Genomic DNA, 19,698 nt, shown 5'->3' on the forward strand with positions numbered 1-19,698 from the left:
AGGCCTGGACGACGGGGCAGGGCCTGCCTGTTAGTCATTGTGGGGCCCGCCTGTTCTACCGGCAGAGCCAGACCTGGCTTTGGGGTGCTGCAGGTGGGCACAGTCTAAGGCCCAGAGGAGCTGGCGGGGGGCCTTGGGTGCTCAGACCCGTCCTGCCAGCCCCCGACCTGGGAGTGGGGCAGGAGCTCGGTGGCCCCAGTGTGTGATGCTTGGTTCTGCAAGTTCTGCCATGAGACCCAGCTCAGCCCAGATGTCCCACCCGCCCTGGTGGGCGGGCACCCCATCCCCCATCCCCCGTGACCCTCAGGCTCTCGCCCATTGGGGCAGCCAGCTGCTGACCGGTCCCTCAGTGCCCAGGCTGCACCTGTGTTTATGGGCGCCAGCTCTGCCTCAGGCCCTGGGCGGTCGAGGGAGATGTGTTCACTTCCGTTCAGTCGCTCAGTCGTGTCCGACTCTTTGCGACCCCATGGACTGCAGCACGCCAGGCCTCCCTGTCCATCACCAACTCCCCGAGTTTACTCAAACTCGTGTCCATTGAGTCGGTGATGCCATCCAACCATCTCATCCTCTGTCGTCCCTTTCTCCTCCTGCCTTCAATCTTTCCCAGCATCAGAGGAGATGTGTGCATGTAGCCATTTCCAGCTCTGAGTTTTTGCCAGAATGCGTGAACTCAGAGGCGCGTCCTGTCTTCCTAAGAGTTGGCTTGATGCGTGTTTGCATCTGACGGTCAGCCCACAGAGCACCAGCTGGTCTCTGCTGAGGGCTGTGCGCACAGCTGTGGCCACTGCCCGCTTGTCTGGGCAGCACCGGGTCCTTCTTCTCGGGGGGAGAGGAGACAGCATAGAGAATTGCCCTGGTGCTCCCGTGGGTTCCAGCCCTGTTGCTACCGGGTCGAGGGCCCTCCCTGGTCCTGACTCACCCCTGCCCTGTGCCCACCAGCCTGGCCGCGTGTCGTCGCAGGGTGGGGTGGACTCGCGGGTGTTTTACGTGATACCGCCTATTCACCCCCGGTGCCGCGGAGGGGTGTCTTCTGGTGTCCCAGGGTGGCTCAGCTGTGCTGCTGTAGTGACGTCTTGGGGGGGCTCTGCCGACACCCAGCAGGCCCCTGCTTGAAGTCCCTGGTCCCCACTCGGAGCTGCACGGTCGTCAGAACCAGCTGTGTGGCGTGGGGACGCCGGCGGCCGGCATGTGCTGATGTCCTGGGGGCCAGTGGTGTTCCCAGACCCTGATGGCCATCTTCACGGTGGCTCTCTGTGTGCAGAGCTGTTCTCGGGCTGGACTCACCCGTTCTGAGGGGCTGCCAGGCCCCAAGGACAGACAGTGCCAGGGTCTCTGTCCTGACACTCAGGCGGGCCAGGGCCCATGCCGGGTGGGTGGGCAGTGCCCATCCCCACAGCCTCTGACCTCTGGAAGCCGGACTCCCCGTTTGTGCCTCCCCTACCCCTGCTCCGGGTGACCGGAGGGTCTCCTCTCTGTAATTGCTTGTGTTGTCTTGATTTGCAGATAGTATTGAAGCTGGCCTTGAGGCTGCGTCCTCGCACACAGAGGCGGCCAGTGAGCTCCTCGCTGGAGCCAGCCGGCACCAAGTAAGTCAGTGTGAGGGCACGGCCCTCAGCCCCTGCCCGCGCCGGAGGGGCAGGCCCGCAGGGTCTTCTCTGCGCCTAGGCCTACTGCTGTGGGGGAGGGGAGAGGTAGGGGTGTGGGCTGCGTGCCCAGGACGGTCAGCCTTGCCTGCCCCGGTCTGCACCCCCACCGAGGCCGTGTCCCAGGCCTGTGCCCCCGGCTCAGCGAGCGAGAGGGCAGGGGTGAGGGGTGAGCAGCTCCCAGGGGCGGGTCTTGCTGCCGTGAACGCTGGTGGGGCTTCAGCTCCCCAGCCCGGTGGGCGGCATCCGGCTGCCCCGACAGGAGGCCCTGTGGCTTCGGCTGTCCTGGAGGGCACGGCTGTGGAGAGGGCTCTCTGTCTTCCCCGGGCCAGGCGCGGGCCTCGCCGCTTGGGATGTGTCAGCTGGCTCTGGGGCAGCGAGGACCAGTGTCTGACCCTCGTTTGCTTGAGGCAGGGCATCAGGCAGCTCTGGGGACCCTGCTGCGACACAGCCATGAGACCCTGGCCAGGCCGGGGTCCAGCAGGAAGTAGGCGCTGCGAGCGTCCTTTGCCTGCTGCCCGCCCCCAGGCCCCCTGCTCTGTGCCGGGCCCTCGCTCCGAGACAGAGCCCCCAGAGCCTGTGTCCCCCAGAGCTCACGTCCTAGGGGTGGGGTGGGCGGACAGTGCAGTCCAGTGACTCGGGGCCCTGGGCCCGCTGAGGCAGGGAGGGCTTCCCAGGGCATGCCGGGCAGGAGCGGGGGCAGAGGCCGAGGAAGGGGCTGCCCAGGCGGGCTCAGGCTGCTGCAGCCAGGGAGTAGACCTGTGCGAGCCATGCCACCTGGGGCAGGGAGGGGTTGGGAAGGTGGTGGACACTGTCCGTGCTCCCCAGGGGCTTTGAGATGTTGGCACTGGGCTGGGAGAGGGACTCTGGTTGCCTCTGGGGAGGAGGGGCCCAGGGTGGGGCCAGCCACAGGGGAGAGCGGCCCCTCCCAGCAGAGCCTCCCTCCCCAGGCCTCCCCAGTGGGGAACCTGGAGGCCACTGGACTCTGCAAGGGCGCGTCGTGGGGGCGCCCACTGGGCCCACTGCTGGCCGCCTCTTTTTTGCGTCGGGGCCCCCTGACTCCTCAGTGAGGGCAACGGTTGGGCGCGCATGACAGCTGGTGTAGCTGCCGGGGTTGGGCTGCGTCTACAGGGCGGGGCGGGGCAGGGCTGCGGCGTCTGGTGGCAGCTCAGGGCCCTCTGCCTGCACAGCCTGCCTCCCAGAGAGAAGGCACCGTCGGAACTGACAAGCACGGTGGGCTCCCTGGGCCCGGTCCCCCCCGGGCTCTCAGAGAGAGGACGCCGCTGGAACTGACAGGCACGGCGGGCTTCTCGGAAGCCTGGCCCGGCCTCTGCCGCGGGAAAGCGGAGCTGGACATTACATGCCGAGGGCCTCAGTCCCGAAGCCTCATCTCAGGAGAGAAGCAAAAAGCCGGTGGGGCGGCTGGCTCCCCCTCATGCCCCCAGGGGCCACCAGGTCAGAAGGATCAGCACAAGCCTGGACCGCAGAAGGAGGAGGAGGACGAGGAGACAGCGGCGGGCGGCCACCCGTGCCCGGGCACAGCAGGCTTGGAACCTGGCCTGCCTGGTGCCAGGGGGCGCGTGGGCCTGGTGCTCTGGGGTGATGCTGCCCTCCCAAGGTGGGATCCTGCCCCATAGGTGAGACGAGGGGGGCTGCGCCCAGGAGGTGCAGCCCACGGTGGCCACCAGGCAGGAAGCCCTCCGGCTCCCGCCCACTGCCCGAGCGTGCTGGGAAGTGTCGGCAGGACAGGCATCACGGCCTCTGGCCTTCCACGTGCAGACAGGGCTTTGAGACCCAGAGGAGAGAAGGATATCCCCCAGTCACACAACTCCCAAGAGGTGGAGCTGGTTTTGGAGCCCAGTGTGTAGGATTCCAGGTCTCAGCTTTTCCTGGTGAAGTGCTGCTATTATGTCCACTCTGCATATCTTCCTGGACGTGGCGGATGGCTGGCTAGACAGACAGATGAATGGGGGGCTGGGGAGATGGACGGATGGACTGAAGGGCTGAAAGGGCATCAGCACAACCGTGCGGATGGACAGAGACATGGGTGAATGATGGCTGGGTGTGTGGGCTGGCTTACAGATGGACAGCTGAGAGATGAACAGTGGATGGACGGGAAGGTGCACACGGATGGATGGGTGGATGGAAGGAAGGAGGTGGGCTGATGGAGGGATGGATGGATGCTCGACTAGCAAACAGATGGGCAGACAGACGAAGGGGTGGATGTGTGGGTGGATACGTGTAGGAAGACAGATGGACAGACAGGACAGTGAGTAGATGATGACCAGCTTGGGTGAGCAGATAGACAGACAGATGGCAACCTGGCGGTGGCACCTTGGCCTTGGAGCCGCAAGATTGGAGTTTTATCTCAGCATCCCTGGAGGATGCCCTTCGCCTTCTGAGTCTCGGCGTCCTGTGAGGGGGCTGCTGCCGACCACAACGGGGCCCCAAGAGAGGCCGAGATCACTGTGCAGAGGGCCTCGTGCACTGAGAGCCCTCCCCGCACTGCCTGGGTCTCGGCTGGCGAAGGCTCACGTTTCCTGTCTCCCCCTGCTAGCTGACAAGGAGGACGAGGTCCCTGGCTGCCTGTGGCTCCCCCTGCAGACACTGGATGGGCCGAGCCCGCCCGAAGCCGACCCCCTGGATCCTCGAGGAGCCGTCCCCGTGGCCGCCTCCTCACCCTCCCCGCCCGCCTCCCCGGGCTCAGTGCCCCCGGTGGCCATGCTTCCTGGGCCAGCTCGGCCCTCGCCGCCCACCTCGGCAGGATCCCAGCCCTCCGGGAAGGCTGCGGGGGCTGAGGCCTCGGAGCTGGAGCGGCGGCTGCTGGACGTGCAGCGGCGGCAGGGTGCCTTGCTCAGCGCCTGGTCCCAGCAGCAGAGCACGCTGATGGCCCAGCAGAACCTGCTGCTGGAGCGGCTGGCTGAACAGAGCCAGCGGCTGGCCGATGGCGTCGAAGCGCTCACCCAGACCCTGGGGAGGCTGGTGGAGGCGCTCCCGGCCCGGGGTGCCTCGCCCGCCAGCCCGGGCGGCTCCCCGGGGGGCGGGACTGTTTGCAGGCCGGCCAGAGCCTCCCAGGGCAGCCGCACTGGCCCGGAGGCCTTCTCAGGGATGATCCTGAAGGTGGAGGAGGAAACCTAGGATCTGAGCCCTGCGGGCCCTCGACGGAGCTGGGGAGGACTCGGGACATTGCCAGCATGCCCCTTCCGTCCTGCCATCGCCTGTGGGCCCAGCGGCCCCAGGGAGCGCAGGGACAAGGTCTGCTCAGGGACGACGTCGGGGGCAGCAGAGCCCCACCCCCCCATCCGGTGCGTGCATGCGGGCACAGCGCCCCCAGACCACTGCCTGGTGCGTAGACCCTGGATGTGTGCCTCAGCCGGGCACCCAGAAAATGCCCAGCATGTGCCCCGGCACTCCTGGAAGCCCTGCTGCTCTGCAGGTGTACAGACTGGGGTGGGGGCTGGGCACCTGCGTCTGCTTGGTTTTGCCCCAAGGGACCCACGCCCGAGGGCCTGTGGTCATTGTTTTCGTCTATGATGTGAGATATATGTGTGCACAAATGTTCCTTGGTACTGGTCTGGGTAGGGTGCCATTTTATACCTACTGACTTTTTGGAAAAAATATTTTTCTTATATAAGTATAAAATAACAATATTAAAAAAAAAAAGCAGAGACAGTGCTGAGGGTGATGCTGACAGAAAATGAGAGGCAGCCGGTCTGTCCTGATGGTGGTCTGTGCCCTGCGCTCGCCGGCAGGCAGCCCTCAGCCCTCCCTGGGCTTGCGATCCGCCTCGCCTGTGACCCCAGGGCGGGACGGCCCCTCGGGGCAGCCCCAGGAGGCAGGCTCATGGCCGGCCCCGCGGCTCCGATGGCCGTCTGGGCCCTTGTGGCCCTGAGGCCGGGCTCCCCTCCAGCTTCCCCTTGTGACAACAGCGTTTTCCGGAAGTAGGAAGCTGAGGTCCTGGCAGGAACCGGACAGCGAGCTGACCCCCGGGCTCCTGGGGCAGCCCGGCTTGGAAGGAGCTGAGCGCAGGGTGGGACCTATACAGAGGGAGGGATGGTTCCTGGTTTCACTGTTCCTCGCGGAGCCAGTGGCGAGTCAGTAACTCTCGTCCACAAAAGCGCCCAGGTTGCTTAGGGGCCCATCCAACCCTCCACAACATGGCCAGCGTCCTTCCAACCTCCTTATCCCTGTGGTCAGACGACACCAGGTGTTCTCCTTGGTGGCCTTTCCTGCTGCCCTGCAAAGGTTGGGTGTATCTCAGGTCTGCTCTTGGTGGATAAACTGCAGGTTAGGGGTGGTTCAGACTGTAAAGAGTCTGCCAGTCGTGCAGGAGACTTGGGTTCAATCCCTGGGTCGGGAAGATCCCCTGGAGAAGGAAATGGCAACCCACCCCAGTGCTCTAGCCTGGAAAATCCCATGGACGGAGGAGACTGGTAGGCTGTAGTCCATGGGGTCACAAAGAGTCAGAACTACCGAGAGACTTTACTTTTACTAGGAGCCCACGTGGGAAACAGATTAATGTGGAAAAAGCTGTGGTTGTAAAGGCTTTGCTGGTTTGCAGGGAGAAGTGAAATAGCCAGGCTTGTCCCCTCCCTGCAACCCCCTCACCTCCCCAGTCACCCCAGCACTGAGCTGGAGGCATCTCAGAGGCCGGCCCTGAGATCTGGGGTCCCGGCAGATGGGTCTCTCTGAGGGAGGGCACCGCAGGCCTTTGGGGGCCCCTCAGAGAGAGGAAGAAGCATCACATGAGCCCACGGGCAGCTGTCACGTAGTCTGCAGGGGGCAGGAGGTCCAGCATCGCAGAATAACAGGTTCAGGCCCGCCAGGTGCAGAGTTCAGGTGCGGAGGTCTGCACCCCAGGACCTGAGCAGGTGACTTAGAAGTTGAGGCTTTTAGAGGGGATCAAGGTGAAGTGGGATCCCTGGGGTGACTTCCATCTCAGTATGAAGAAGAAATGAGGACAGAGACGCATGTGGGGGGATGGCCGCGTGAGGACCCGGGAGGAGGCGGCCAGCCACACACCGGGGGAGAGGCCTGCCCACCCTCGTCTCTGACCTCCCGCCTCCAGGACGGGAGTGGGTGGGGGTTGCATTTCTGTTAGAGCTGCCGAGTCTGTGTTTTTTGATTCGGCAGGCAGCTGCAACTGGCCCATGCAGACCCCCGAGGAATCAAGCAGGTAACTAATGTAAGATAGTTTCTAAGGAATATTTTTAAAGTGAGGTGAAGTCACAAAGATGAGTAGTAGTAACATGATCAGAAATGACCCAGCGTGTCTGGAAAGGGCCAGTGACAACTTTTAAGAACAAAGAACTCGGTGGGGAGTCTGGTGGCGTCCTTGGTCACAGATGACATTTGAGGCTTAGTTGGAAAAACAGCAACACGACAGGGGACCTCAGAAAGTGGCAAGGGTAACAGAGAGATGAAAGGGTGCAGAGGACCAGAAATCCAGCCTGGGTCTGAGCAGGGTCCCAGGAGAAGAAAATCGAATGAGCAAAGGTGGTGCGTGACCCCCTGACCTGCCATCCTACAGACGGGTGGGGGCCACGCACAGCACCGGGTGGCTCTATGTGGTGGGATACCTTGGCCCCTGAGTGGGAGGCTGGCTCAGGAAGGGGGACAGAGCGACAGCGCCCACCCCCCCCCACCCCCCCCCAAGCTAGTCACAGGCTCAGCAGTGGAGGCTATGGGGAGACCAGGCCCAGAGAGGGACGGTCACCTGGAATCAGGCCCCAGGCAAAGGCGCCTCTCAGGACAAAGAGGACTGAAAGCGTGAGGGTTTGTTGCCAAGAGACTTTGACAAGAAGAGCCTCTGAAGGGTGGACTCCGGCATGGCCCCAGGAGGAAGGTCTGTGACACGGGTGGTGAGCCGGAAGCTGGTCGATAAAGGACTGATAGTGAAACCGTTTCCTATTAAGCAGTGGACTTTGACTGTACTGTCTCGTTTGCATGGGTCAGTGTTTCAAAAAGACAGAACAGCGGTGGGACAATGACTGCTGTTTGCAAAGAGTGATTACATTATTAATCTTGGTGCCTGTTAGTAGCTATATGTGGTTAAAAACTCAAGGATTCCTTCACCGAAATTAAAAACTTACACTCTGCAAATGACCCTGTTAATAGGATAAAAAGGCAAGCTACTTACTGGGAGAAAATGTTTGTATATCACACATCTGACTTTGGACTTGTATCCTGAATATATTAAGAGCTCTCTAAATCTAGCAACAAGAAAACAAACACTTGAATTAGAAAATTTGGGCAAAAGATTTGAGCAGATCCTTCACCAAAGAAGATACATAGTTAGGAAAAAAGGAATAAAAATGCAACTAAGCAGACAAAACTCATTACTGAATAAAAAAGTGGGGGAAAGAGAAATTAACGTAGAAGAAGACAATAGGATAAATAGAAAACCCACGGCAAACCTTCGGTATCACGTCCAGTGAACAGGTTAGTGTGGATGGACTAAAGGAGCCCGTTAAACGTCGAGACTCAACAGATTGTAGGAAAAAACGTCTCTCTTTGCCATTTAAAACTAATCCAGTAAAATGTAAGGACAAGAGGGTGAGAGTGTGCAGGAAGACACGGCGGTCAGAGTTGGGAAGAGCGTGAGGGGCTAGCCCTATCAATATCACTCATATAAGTAAATGTCAATATATTAAATAGGATAGCATGGCCGGTTCAGCTCTTCAGGAAGATGAAAAATCCTTCATCTCTGTACACTTCAAACGAGCTCCAAATAGATGGGTCAAGCCGGAACTGCCTGCCTGCAGAGGGAGTCCATCCTGAGAGTGGAAGGTGTCAGCATGGGCACAAAGACCAGGAATTAGTGAAGATGGTGCAGGCTTCACTGATAACCAGCAGTTGACTCACCAGACCCTCAAACAACACTCAGCAGATAACACCCAGTCTTCTCCAGGACGCCTGGATTTTGATCCTGACTTACGTTGAAGACCAAGTGTCAACAAACTTCAAAGAATCAGTAAATGAGTGAAACGCTGCAATTATTCAGAAATGCAATTAGGAAAATCCTCTCATTAGATAGCATCAGCACAAAAATAAAAATTTCCTTATATGTTGGGAAATATTTTAAACAGTTCTAAATAATTGGGAGGTTGAAGAAGAATAAATCATTAATGGATAGGTAAAAATACATAATTGAATAATAATGAAAATTCTGCATATCAAAATCTGTGGGGGTACTTCAGAGGAAATTAATAGCCTTAAATGCTTATCCAACAAAAGGAGAAAGGCTGGAAATTAATGAATTAAGATATTAAAAAGACATTAAACAAGAGTAAAATGACTGCAGAATAGAGCCTGAGAAATTAGAAAGAAGAAGATTATAGAGACAAAGCAGAATTTATTACTGACGCTCCAATACTTTGGCCACCTGATGTGAAGAGCTGACTCAGTGGAAAAGACCCTGATGCTGGGAAAAATTGAGAGCAAGAGGAGAAGGGGGTGGCAGAGGATGAGACAGTTGGATGGCATCACTGACTCAATGGGCATGAATTTGAGCAAACTCCAGGAGATAGTGCAGGACAGGGAAGCCTGGTGTGCTGCAGTCCACGTAGTCCCAAAGAGTCGGGCGTGACAGAGCAACTGAATGGAAACGAGAGCTGGCTCTTTGAAAGACCATGAAGGTGGACAAACCGCTGGTGAGGTTGGTCGCACATTCCAAAGTAATGAGAGAATTCTGTGAGCAGGCCTAGGCCAGCAAGTTTGGAAACGGGCAATCTGTTGACACCAACTAAAGGATAAAAAGATTGGTGATCCTTGTAACCATTAAAGAAACGGAATGGGTCAGGAAGACCCCTCTCCCCTGTGGAGACTGGCCTTTAATGAATGTTCTACCCAGCTTTCAAAGCAGAGATCCAGTCTTGTACAAACGTTCCTGGACCACAGGAAAAAGGGAAATTCCTAAATAACGTAACAACAGGTCGAATCAGAGACGACATACATTCAGGAGAGGGACACCATGGGCCCGTCTGTCTCGTGGACACAGACCATCGGGGCACAGCATGGGCTGACCGTGCTGAGCCCTTTGGCCCGCCTTTTGGTGGTTTAGCAGGAAACCTGGAAAACCACTGGCTTTGGGGAAAATAATGCCTCCCACCCCCACCCAGGATGTTGCTTCCGGAAGGCGGATGATGGACAGTGCTGAGCTGAGAACAGCCCCCTTGTCCCCCGCCCATGGGCGGCAGCAGACAGCGGGGATGCCCGTCCTGGCTCCTGGGTGCTCAGCTGAGGTTGGCCTTCTGCCTTCCTCCTGTCCTGTATGCTTCCTAGGTCCTCACTGCCCCTTGCCTGTAGGTCTTCACTCAGACACATGCTCCTCAGAGAGGCATCTGCGATCCCTCTCACCCTCCCAGCCCCACGCCTGCCCACATGCCCCGGGAGTCCTTGTCCTCCTGGGCAGGTGACCTCCACGAGGCTGGGCTCTGGGTACCCCGGCCCCCAGGACAGTGCTCAGCACGAGCCCGTGCTTGGTCAGCACACACTGCGTGGCTCCTCCACCTCCTGACTGTCTAGGTGTGGCCGAGGCTGGGGCATCAGAGGTACCTGGAGGCAAAATGGCGGGGGGGGGGGGGGGGGACAGGGAGTGGTTCTGATCGGGGGATTAGAGATGCAGAAAGAAGGAAGGTCTCCAGTGGGCCGAGCCCGGTGTCTGGTGCAGGCTTGAGGAGTGAGGGCCCCTGAACTCATCCAAGTCCAGCAAAGGGCAGGACTTGTGAAGGGCCCTCCGGGCAGCCTGGCCAGACCCGGAGCTTCCAGGGAGGACGAGGAGGGACTCCCCAGCAGGAGCCCTGTGTCTTGTCCCCAGTGACCCGAGAGCCTCGAGGCCTCTCCCTGGCGGTCGGTGTGGGCCCTGCTGCCCTGGCTGGGCTGGGCTGGGAGCCCACCCTGGGGGAGGGGAAGCCGCCTTTTAATTTGGAGGCCAGCTGGGTAAATAAGCAGTGATTGGATTTGCTGAGGCCCGAGCCCCTGGGTACCGAGAACAGCGGGGAATCTCATTCTCGTGATCGCATTGTTATAGGTTCTCCCTGCCATCTGCTGAGAAATGTAAATATGGTTGGGTTCCAGGCGTGGGGAGGGACAGCTGGCAGAGCCACGGGGCGGGGGGGCGGGAGGGTGGCCTCACCTGGGCCTCGGGCTGGGCCCCAGGCCGGGCCCTTTCCCACCCTGCTCTGTTCGCTCCTCCAGTCCCTCTCAAAGTGATTGCCAGCAGAAACAGAACCCCAGCAAACACTTAAATCAATCTGCTCATTACTGGGCTCGCTGCGCCTGGGTGGATGGGCAGAGGTCTCGGGCATAGCACAGAGAAACTGGGGAGCCCTGCATCCTGTTCTGCCACACCTGCCCCCGTGTCTTTGGCAACTCGGAGCAGCTTCAGGTGGGTGGGTCTGCGTTCAAGCCTGCGGACTCTGTGGGCTGTCCCTGTCCCCCACCAAGCCCCGCCCCCCAGCTCTCCGGCAGGTGTGGGGACCAGACCTGTGGGCGGGGGGCGGTACTTGGAGCCCACAGGCAGCAGGGAGGGGCTCATTTCCTGGGGCCCAAGGTGGGCGACTGCAGCTGTGAGCTCCTGTGGGTCCCTCCTAGCGAGGCCCCCTCACCCTTTCTTGACCAGGAAGAAGTCTGCTCAGGTCAGCCCTGGTTTGGGGCCCCCTCCCGAGTTCTTCCTGCTGCACTAATCTCACGAGTAGAGCTCCCTTTGAGTGTGGGAGTCCAGCCGGGCGCTGGCGGCCATCCTGGCACACGCCCCCGGTTTGTAGACCAGGATCAGGGATGTCCTTAAGGCCTGAGAGGAAGTGTTGCAGAGATGACTGAAATGCCAGCCCCGTGGACCAGACCTGGATGGAGGATGGATCCCCACGGCCTCCCAGGGGGGAAGGAAGTGCCTCGGGGCGATGCATGCGTGCTCAGTCAGTCAGGCTCCTCTGTCCATGGGACTCTCCAGGGGGTCTTCCTGATGCAGGGTTTGAGCCTGTGTCTCTTTTGTCTCCTGCATTGGCAGGGGGATTCTTTACCACTGAGCCACCTGGGAAGCCCCTGAGGGGTGGTGGGACTGTCTGAAGCTAGAAGTGCCTGCCCCCTGCTTCCCTCTAACCCTGAGGGGTACCTCTGAGCCCCCAAGATGAGAAGAGTCTCAACCCCTGCTCAGATGGACCCCATGAGGCTAGACGGTGAAGGCTCGTCCAAAACTCCGAGACACACCGCCAGCACCGCTCACAGCCCGGGAGGGTCACAGGGGTGGGCAGACCCTCGGGTGGTGCCCGTTGCATGCGTGTGCTCAGGCGTGTTGTGCTGTGAATGAAGTTTATGTGTGTGTACGTGTGCGTTGTGTGTGCCTGTGCACTGGTGTGCAGAGGTGTGTGCCCCTTGCTTGTCTCCCAGGCAGAGTTGGGAGCCTGGAGATGGGCATGGTCCACTTCCTGGATGGGGTGTCAGGTGTGCAGAAGGGCTTCTCCGGGAGGCAGCTGGTCTGCAGGAAGCAGAAGAAAGCCGGACTCCGGGCAGAGGAAGGGCTGCACGCCCGGGGCCAGGCCTCCAGCCGCTGCACTGCCCACCCCGCCCCGGGGGAGGCGGGGTGCCGGCCTGCACCTCACAGTTCCCGGCCCCTGGTCGGACAGGCCCTCTCCAGGGTGGGTCTGCAGAGAGCCCGGGCCCTGTCCACAGTGCCCCTGACCGCCAGCCTCCAGGCGGCCCTTCTGATAGAGTTTCCTGGGCTGACAGTCCCAAGCTGAGCATCAGAGGGCAGGGTGGGCAGATGAGGGGGCCAGGGGTCCCGCATAAAGACGATGGTCTGGAGGAGGTAGGAGGCCCCTGGAGGCAGCGCCTGGCGTCCAGCCCAGTCCTGGTGTTGACTGACCCTGGCTCTCCGGGGTGCCGGACTCACAGAGGACTCCAGCTCATGCCAGTGGCCCCAGCGTCTCCGCTGCAGGACTTCCCTGCCCTGCCCCTGCCAGCTCTGCCGCGGGGAGGGCCGTGGGGACCCGTGGCCCCTGGAGAGGAAGGAGGAAGAAGACGAAGGCTGCAATCACCCCCGGGCGGCGGCTGGGGTGGGAGTGGGGAACTGACTCCTCCAGAGAGGTGACGAGGGGACACCGCCTCTCGGTGGGGTGATGGGGATAGCTGTGTGCGTGGGAAGGTCCCTTTCAAGGCAGAAACAATGCAGTTTTGAAGTGGTAGGGAATTTGGGCTCATTTTCAGCAGCTGTATGCAAATTGAATGCAAATGAGCCTGCCTCCCTTCCAATACCCGGGAGAGGCCCAGGGAAATGGGGGTCTGGAGAACCAGATCAGCCCAGCATCCTGTCCGCATCCATAGCAAGAACCTCCTTCTTCAGAAGCCGGGCCGGGTAGGGGGCACTGCTGCTTCTGTAACACGTGAGGATGGTCCCTGGAGTCCGACAGACTGGGTTCTAGTCCCAGCTCTGCAGTGACTACCCATGTATGACTTTGAGCACATCGCTGAGTCTCTCTGCTCTTTGTTTTCCTTTGCTGTAAAACACAAAAACTGGTCATGCTGGTTGCCTGGGGAGCGCTTAACACAGTGACTTGTTCTGATGGTGGTGATGTGATAGTGGTGAAGATGGTGATGGTGATGTGGTGGTGATGGTGGTGGTGATGGTGATGGTGAAATTGATGGTGATGGTGGTGATGTGATAGTGGTGATGAAGGTGATGGTGGTGATGATGGTGATGGTGGTGATGGTGGTGGTGGTGATGTGATAGTGGTGAAGATGGTGGTGGTGATGTGGTGGTGATGGTGGTGGTGATGGTGGTGATGGTGGTGGTGATGCTGGTGATGGTGAAATTGATGATAATGATGGTGATGGTGAAATTGATGGTGATGGTGGTGATGTGATGAAGGTGATGGTGGTGATGGTGGTGATGGTGGTGGTGGTGATGTGATAGTGGTGATGCTGGTGATGGTGAAGATGGCGATGGTGGTGATGGTGGTGGTGATGCTGGTGATGATGGTGATGGTGAAATTGATGGTGGTGGTGGTGATGATGATGGTGGTGATGAAGGTGATGGTGGTGATGGTGAAGATGGCGATGGTAGTGATGGTGGTGGTGATGCTGGTGATGATGGTGATGGTGAAATTGATGGTGGTGGTGGTGATGATGATGGTGGTGATGAAGGTGATGGTGGTGATGGTGAAGATGGCGATGGTGGTGGTGATGGTGGTGGTGGTGATGGTGATGGTGAAATTGATGATAATGATGGTGATGGTGAAATTGATGGTGATGGTGGTGATGTGATGAAGGTGATGGTGGCGATGGTGGTGATGGTGGTGGTGGTGATGTGATAGTGGTGAAGATGGCGATGGTGGTGATGTGGTGGTGGTTATGTCGTGGTGGTGGTGTGGTGGTGATGATGGTGATGGTGAAATTGATGGTAATGATGGTGATGGTGAAATTGATGGTGATGGTGGTGATGTGATATGGTGATGAAGGTGATGGTGGTGATGGTGGTGGTGGTGATGTGATAGTGGTGAAGATGGCGATGGTGGTGATGTGGTGGTGGTTATGTCGTGGTGGTGATGGTGGTGATAGTGGTGGTGGTGATGGTGGTGATGGTGGTGGTGGTGATGGTGGTGATGGTGGTGGTGGTGATGTGATAGTGGTGAAGATGGCGATGGTGGTGATGTGGTGGTGGTTATGTCGTGGTGGTGATGGTGGTGATAGTGGTGGTGGTGATGGTGGTGATGGTGGTGGTGGTGATGGTGGTGATGGTGGTGGTGGTGATGGTGGTGATGGTGGTGGTGGTGATGTGATAGTGGTGAAGATGGCGATGGTGGTGATGTGGTGGTGGTGATGGTGGTGAAGATGGTGATGGTGATGTGGTGGTGATGGTGGTGGTGATGCTGGTGATGATGGTGATGGTGAAATTGATGGTAATGATGGTGATGGTGAAATTGATGGTGATGGTGGTGATGTGATGAAGGTGATGGTGGTGATGATGATGGTGGTGATGAAGGTGATGGTGGTGATGGTGAAGATGGCGATGGTGGTGGTGATGGTGGTGGTGGTGATGGTGATGGTGAAATTGATGATAATGATGGTGATGGTGAAATTGATGGTGATGGTGGTGATGTGATGAAGGTGATGGTGGTGATGGTGGTGATGGTGGTGGTGGTGATGTGATAGTGGTGATGAAGGTGATGGTGGTGATGGTGGTGATGTGGTGGTGGTTATGTCGTGGTGGTGGTGTGGTGGTGGTGATGGAGGTGGGGATCAGGCTGTGGTGGCGATCTGGGGATAAGAGCAAGTCCTCTACAACAGGTCTGGGACCGAACCTGGGAGAAGGGAGAAGAAAGTGATCTCTGTCTGTGAGACGCTTGGATCGTCTGTGGAGGCCTCCTCAAGGTGGGGCTGACATCCTACCTTGTGTCCTTTCCCTCCAGCCCCCAGAGGCCTCTGTCCCTAGGAGCTCTGCTCTCCACAATGCCTCCACTGTTGTTGCCCTTCGGGGCTGCCAGCGTGCCTGACTTAGGGCGGCTGTGACATTGGCCTGGGGACCTTCCTTTCCAGAGGCCCTGCTGTGCCAGGAGGGTGGCTCAGGTGGGGGTGGGGAGCACAGGGGGGACGGCGCACACTCCTGGCCCTCTCCCCCCGCGCCCACCACAGGACATAGGCTGTGCTTGGTGCAGACGGCAGCCCCAGGCCCCGCTCCTTCTTCCGCACTGCGGCGCCCCCCACCCCGCTGTCCTCATCCTGCCTCCGGGACCTGCCTCCCCAGGCCTCCAGCTCCCCGGGCGGGCACGTGTGCGTCTCTACCCTCCTGGCCAACAGCACGGGCCAAGTGCAGCGTGAGTGTCCGGGACCTGCCGGAGGAGCTGCTGCGCTCCCCGCTGTGCAGTGAGGGTGGTCAGGGGATGGAGCTACAGCATGCAGAGCCCCAGAGCGTGGCCGGTCCCCGTCCTGCTCTCGTGACAAATAGCCACTGTTGCCCGCTCTCTAATATGGGGCTGAAACTCAGGAAAAGCCAGCACTTGCCCCAAATCGTGCAGCTGGCAACAGGGCGGGGCCAGAATTCGAATCCCGGTCTCTGATGCCCGGGCTTGCCCGTGCGTCTCGGGATTTCTGGCCGAACCAGGCGAGTGTCGTGCTGGAAGGACCTGGCAGCGGGAGGAACTGGGTGGGGGGGGGGGGAATGGCCACAGAGAGACGGGTGCAAGGGTCTGGGGGGCAGCCCCCACACCACCCGCCATGCGCAGACAGGGCTTCAGAGTGCTCTGGCAGCCCAGGTAATAATTGTCCTGTCCATCACCTTGAGCTGCTGGAGGTGGTCTGGAGAGGGTGGTGGGCTTGGTTGGGGGGAGCAGCTCCTCAGTGGAGGGAGGGGCAAGGCTGGGGCAAGAGGGAACCCTCCCAGCCAGGCCTCAGAACACATGGGCTGCCTGGAGGCCGGCCACAGCCCCAAGGCTTGGATCCCAGAGGAATCCAGCTGGCCGGGCCCTGCCTTCCGCAGACAGATATAGATTGTTTCATTGAAAACCTCAGTGCTACCAGGCCCACGGGACTGGCCCTCAGCTCTCCTGTGCTTTCTGCTGGGAAAGAAGGGTAGAGGGAGGCAGAACTATAGCCCCCGCAGTGAGAAGCTGGGAGTATCTGCGTGGAATTGATTGCTATCCCTGGAACAGGCTCAGCTCTTACTGCAGCCCCATCCCAGGCCAGCCTCAGGTCTGAAGGGGTGTGGGGGCCACGGGGATGAGGGACGGGCGGGCAGCCATGGTGGGGTGGCCTGAGACTTCCTACCTGCCTTGTCCCTGGCCTGTCCCCAGCCCTGTAGTTCGTGTCCCTGCTGCCATTCCTGTAGCATCACACGCGTGAAGTCACAGCCGGTAGTGGCCAGGTGGGCACCCCGTCATCCACCTCTGAAGCCCATCCTGCCATGGAGTCTGTCCTTCCTGAGCCAGCATTACCTGCCTGTCCAGTCTCCCCAGAATGCCACCTGCCCTGGGAGGGACTGGCCTGGCCTGGGCTCCTTGTCTGTGTGAGGGCTCAGACGCTGTCCTCCAGGGCGGGAGGCGCAGGGCAGGGTGGAGTGGGCTTGTGTCTCAGCTCTGTGCATCACCCCCTCACTCAGCCGATCCTCAGGTCTTCCATCTGAGGGGCAGGCAGGAGGCAATGTGCCCACTGTACAGAAGAGACAGCCGGGGTGTGGGGAATGGTTGGGGGACACCCAGTGCAAGGAAGATCCCCGAATGGGGATGCGATGCTGAGGCCGCCCCGGGCCTGATGTGGGTGTGATGGCGGCATAGATGACAGTAAGTGACGGGGGTGCCTGCAGGGCTGTCTGATTCTGACCAGCTCCTCCTGGGGAAAGAACGGAGCTTAGAACTGGCCCAGCCTGACTTCTGGCTGCGTTAATTACTTGCTGTGTGACTTTGACGGGGCCTCGTACAATCTCTGAGCCGTTCTTGTCTGGAGGAATCCCCTTGCCCAGGAAAACTGCCAGTAATGCCCATCAGGAACCCAGCACAGGCAGGCCTTCTTGCAGCTAGCACTGTCTCCGCCAGCACGATCGTGGGGGTGGAGGGCAGGACCTCAGCCTCAGACTATCCATGAGGAGAGAAGAGGCCCAGAGAGGCTCAGAGCCTTGGCCGGGGTCACTCAGCCAGTCGCGGGCTCAGCCCGGATGGAAACCCTGGTGCCGAGTCCTGGCCGTACTCCTCCACCTGCTGCCAATGCATTATTAATCTGGCCCTCCTTGGAAGACAAGCAGCGTGTCTGTTTACCTCTTGACAGCAGAGATGGGGAACAACAAAATTAAACCAAACAAACTGCCCAGACATCAAACAAGCTCTCCCTCCGAGTGCGTACTCTGCAGATGGAAGGATGGGCGTGGAGTGTGGCTGCTGGGACTGAGGACGTGGTCCTTCCAGCGAATCACGGACTCCAGGGTGGGAGCGCTCCAGCCTAACCAATGCTTTCAGCAGGCAGGGGCGCCAGGCAGCCTGCCCAGGGTGGGTAGGTGTCCTGATTGGCAGAAGCTGCTGGCCGCTGTCCCGGATGCATGGGGCGGGGAGGGATGTGAGCAGGACCCGCGGTCTCCACGCTCTGCCCCCAGCCTCCTGTTCTTCCCAAACAGTGAGGCCCAGCTCTCCTTCTCGACTGTGGCTTTTGGGGGGTTGGCTTCTCCTTCTCAGTCCCAGCTGGTGGGAACCATGAGCCCCGAGAAGCCCAAAGTGGGCACTCTCGGATGAGTCCTGGAGGTCTGGGGTCAGAATCTGCAGAACAGGGGTCTGACTGAGGTGAGGGTGGGTGAGAAGTCTGACGGGTCTGACCCCATCCCTGGCCCTGTGTGTGTGCCCGGGTCTTGGTGTCCTCAGCCTGTGAATGGGCCACAGCAGTGCCAGGCGAGAGCGTCAGCACCATGGACAGAGGCAGGGTGGCCGGATGCTGGGTCACCCTTTAGGACTGTTCTCCTCTACAGGCTCAGACCTCAGGCCAGGGGGCAGTGTCTCACATTCGTCAGGCTGTGGGGCCCTGGGTGGGAAAGGACTGTCACTAGCACTGTCCCTCCCCTTAAGAGGCTCCGCCTGTTTCCCCGGTGTGTCTCCCTGAGGCTCCAGGGTTGGAGCTTTGTGCACATAGAAGCAGCTGGGGAGGCAGTTAGGCTAACCCCTGCCTGCGCCACAGGTGCCCCGTGGCCCACCCGACCTCACACGTCAGGGAGGTCCTGGGCGCACCGACTCCGTGTTCCCCACCTCCCCCCTCCCACCCCCATTCTTCCGCGCGGCTTCAGGAACATCTGATGACAGCTCATTAGTAATGCTGTCAACAGAGTTGACGAAAAGCCTCAGAAGAGGAAACCCAAGCGAGGGGAAGGCTCTGATCCTGGATTGTTAAGCCGTCCCGATGCTGTCACCGTGAGCAAGGCTTCTGCCACACGGATGGCCAGCGGCGTTGACGGCTGCTTCCCTTACCGCTGGTCCAGCCTGTACTGCCGTCTGCTGGGAAAGGGGTCTGGGGCTCCACCTTGGTGCCCCCACACCAGAAGCATTGGCACCTGGGGGATTTCAGCTTGCTCTTGCCCTGGGGAGGGAGCCTCGCTCTGGCACGGTGTCAGCTGTGCAGAGCCGTCCTGTTCCCCGGGTTTGCGTCTTCCTCAACGCTCTCGCCGCTGGCAGGAGAAGAGGTAAAAACCAGAGAGGAGTGCCCGGCTGCGAGCCTGAGGGTCCCGGGTGGGGTTGGTCAACTCAGGGCCTGCCCGAGTTACAGACCAGCACACACCTCACCGAGCTGCCAGCCTCAGCACCAGCTGGGCTGTGCTGTCCACTTTGGAGAAGGGGGTGAGAGGCTGGAGAAGCTTCAAGGGCCACCAAAAGTCACATGGCTGGCTAGCAGCAGGATTTCCAATCCCTCTGTTAAACAGGGCTCATCCTGTTCCTCCCTGTATCAGTCAGTGCAGGCTGTTTGGCCACAGTAACAAATGAGCCCAAGGCTGGGTTTGGTCCTTGCTTGTGTTGTAAACCCATAGCAGGATGGAGATGCCTTTGCTCCTGTGTTTGACTCTGGAACCCAGACCAGTGGGCAGCCTCCCCTTTCCCGGCTCACAGCAGATGAGAACAGTGGAAGAATTGAACAGAAGCTTTGAGGGTCTGCTTGGGAGCAGCAAGTGGCTCTTTGGCATGCTGCACCCACTGGGCCCTTCACAGGCCAGAGCGGGGCTGGTGGGGCTGCAGTGGGTGGTCCTTCAGGGAGGGAGGGAGAGGCCCAAGAAAACAGCTGTGCGTTTTTGAGCAGTGGTCCAAACCTCCCCCTGCTCAGAATTGCACCCCTACCCCCAGCAAGCCTCCTCCACCCCAACTTGCATCGTCCCCTCCTCTCGTGGCCTTGGGCCAGGCCTGCCCTCCCTGGGAGTCTGGGGACTGACCACCCTGCTTCTCCGTTCCCTGGACTTGGGGACTCGTCACCACACACACACTAACCTCAGTGACCTGCCCCCGCCGGGTTTGAACCTTCTCCCTTCCCACCCCTGGACCTGCTCCCTTCTCACCCCTGGACCTGCTCCCTTCTCACCCCTGGACCTGCTCTCCCTTTTTAC

General features: G+C 59.6%; 1 protein-coding gene across 6 annotated transcripts in view; it reads left to right on the forward strand.

Moving 5' to 3' along the window:
- The window catches only part of TSNARE1 (t-SNARE domain containing 1), a 78,145-nt gene that overhangs the window by 40,799 nt on the left and 17,648 nt on the right, over window positions 1-19,698 (forward strand). For 4 of the 6 annotated variants that reach the window (XM_068983320.1, XM_068983323.1, XM_068983321.1 and 1 more), the window contains one exon: window positions 4,201-5,229. In XM_068983320.1, coding sequence (XP_068839421.1) covers window positions 4,201-4,781 — 581 coding nt within the window. In that variant the 3' untranslated portion in view covers window positions 4,782-5,229. Of the gene's footprint in view, window positions 1-1,503; window positions 1,587-4,200; window positions 5,230-19,698 lie in introns of those variants that run through there. The other 2 variants (XM_068983322.1, XM_068983324.1) reach the window with 2 other exon arrangements.

Source organism: Capricornis sumatraensis, chromosome 11, assembly GCF_032405125.1.
Source record: "Capricornis sumatraensis isolate serow.1 chromosome 11, serow.2, whole genome shotgun sequence".
In the NCBI taxonomy this organism is placed as follows: domain Eukaryota; kingdom Metazoa; phylum Chordata; class Mammalia; order Artiodactyla; family Bovidae; genus Capricornis; species Capricornis sumatraensis.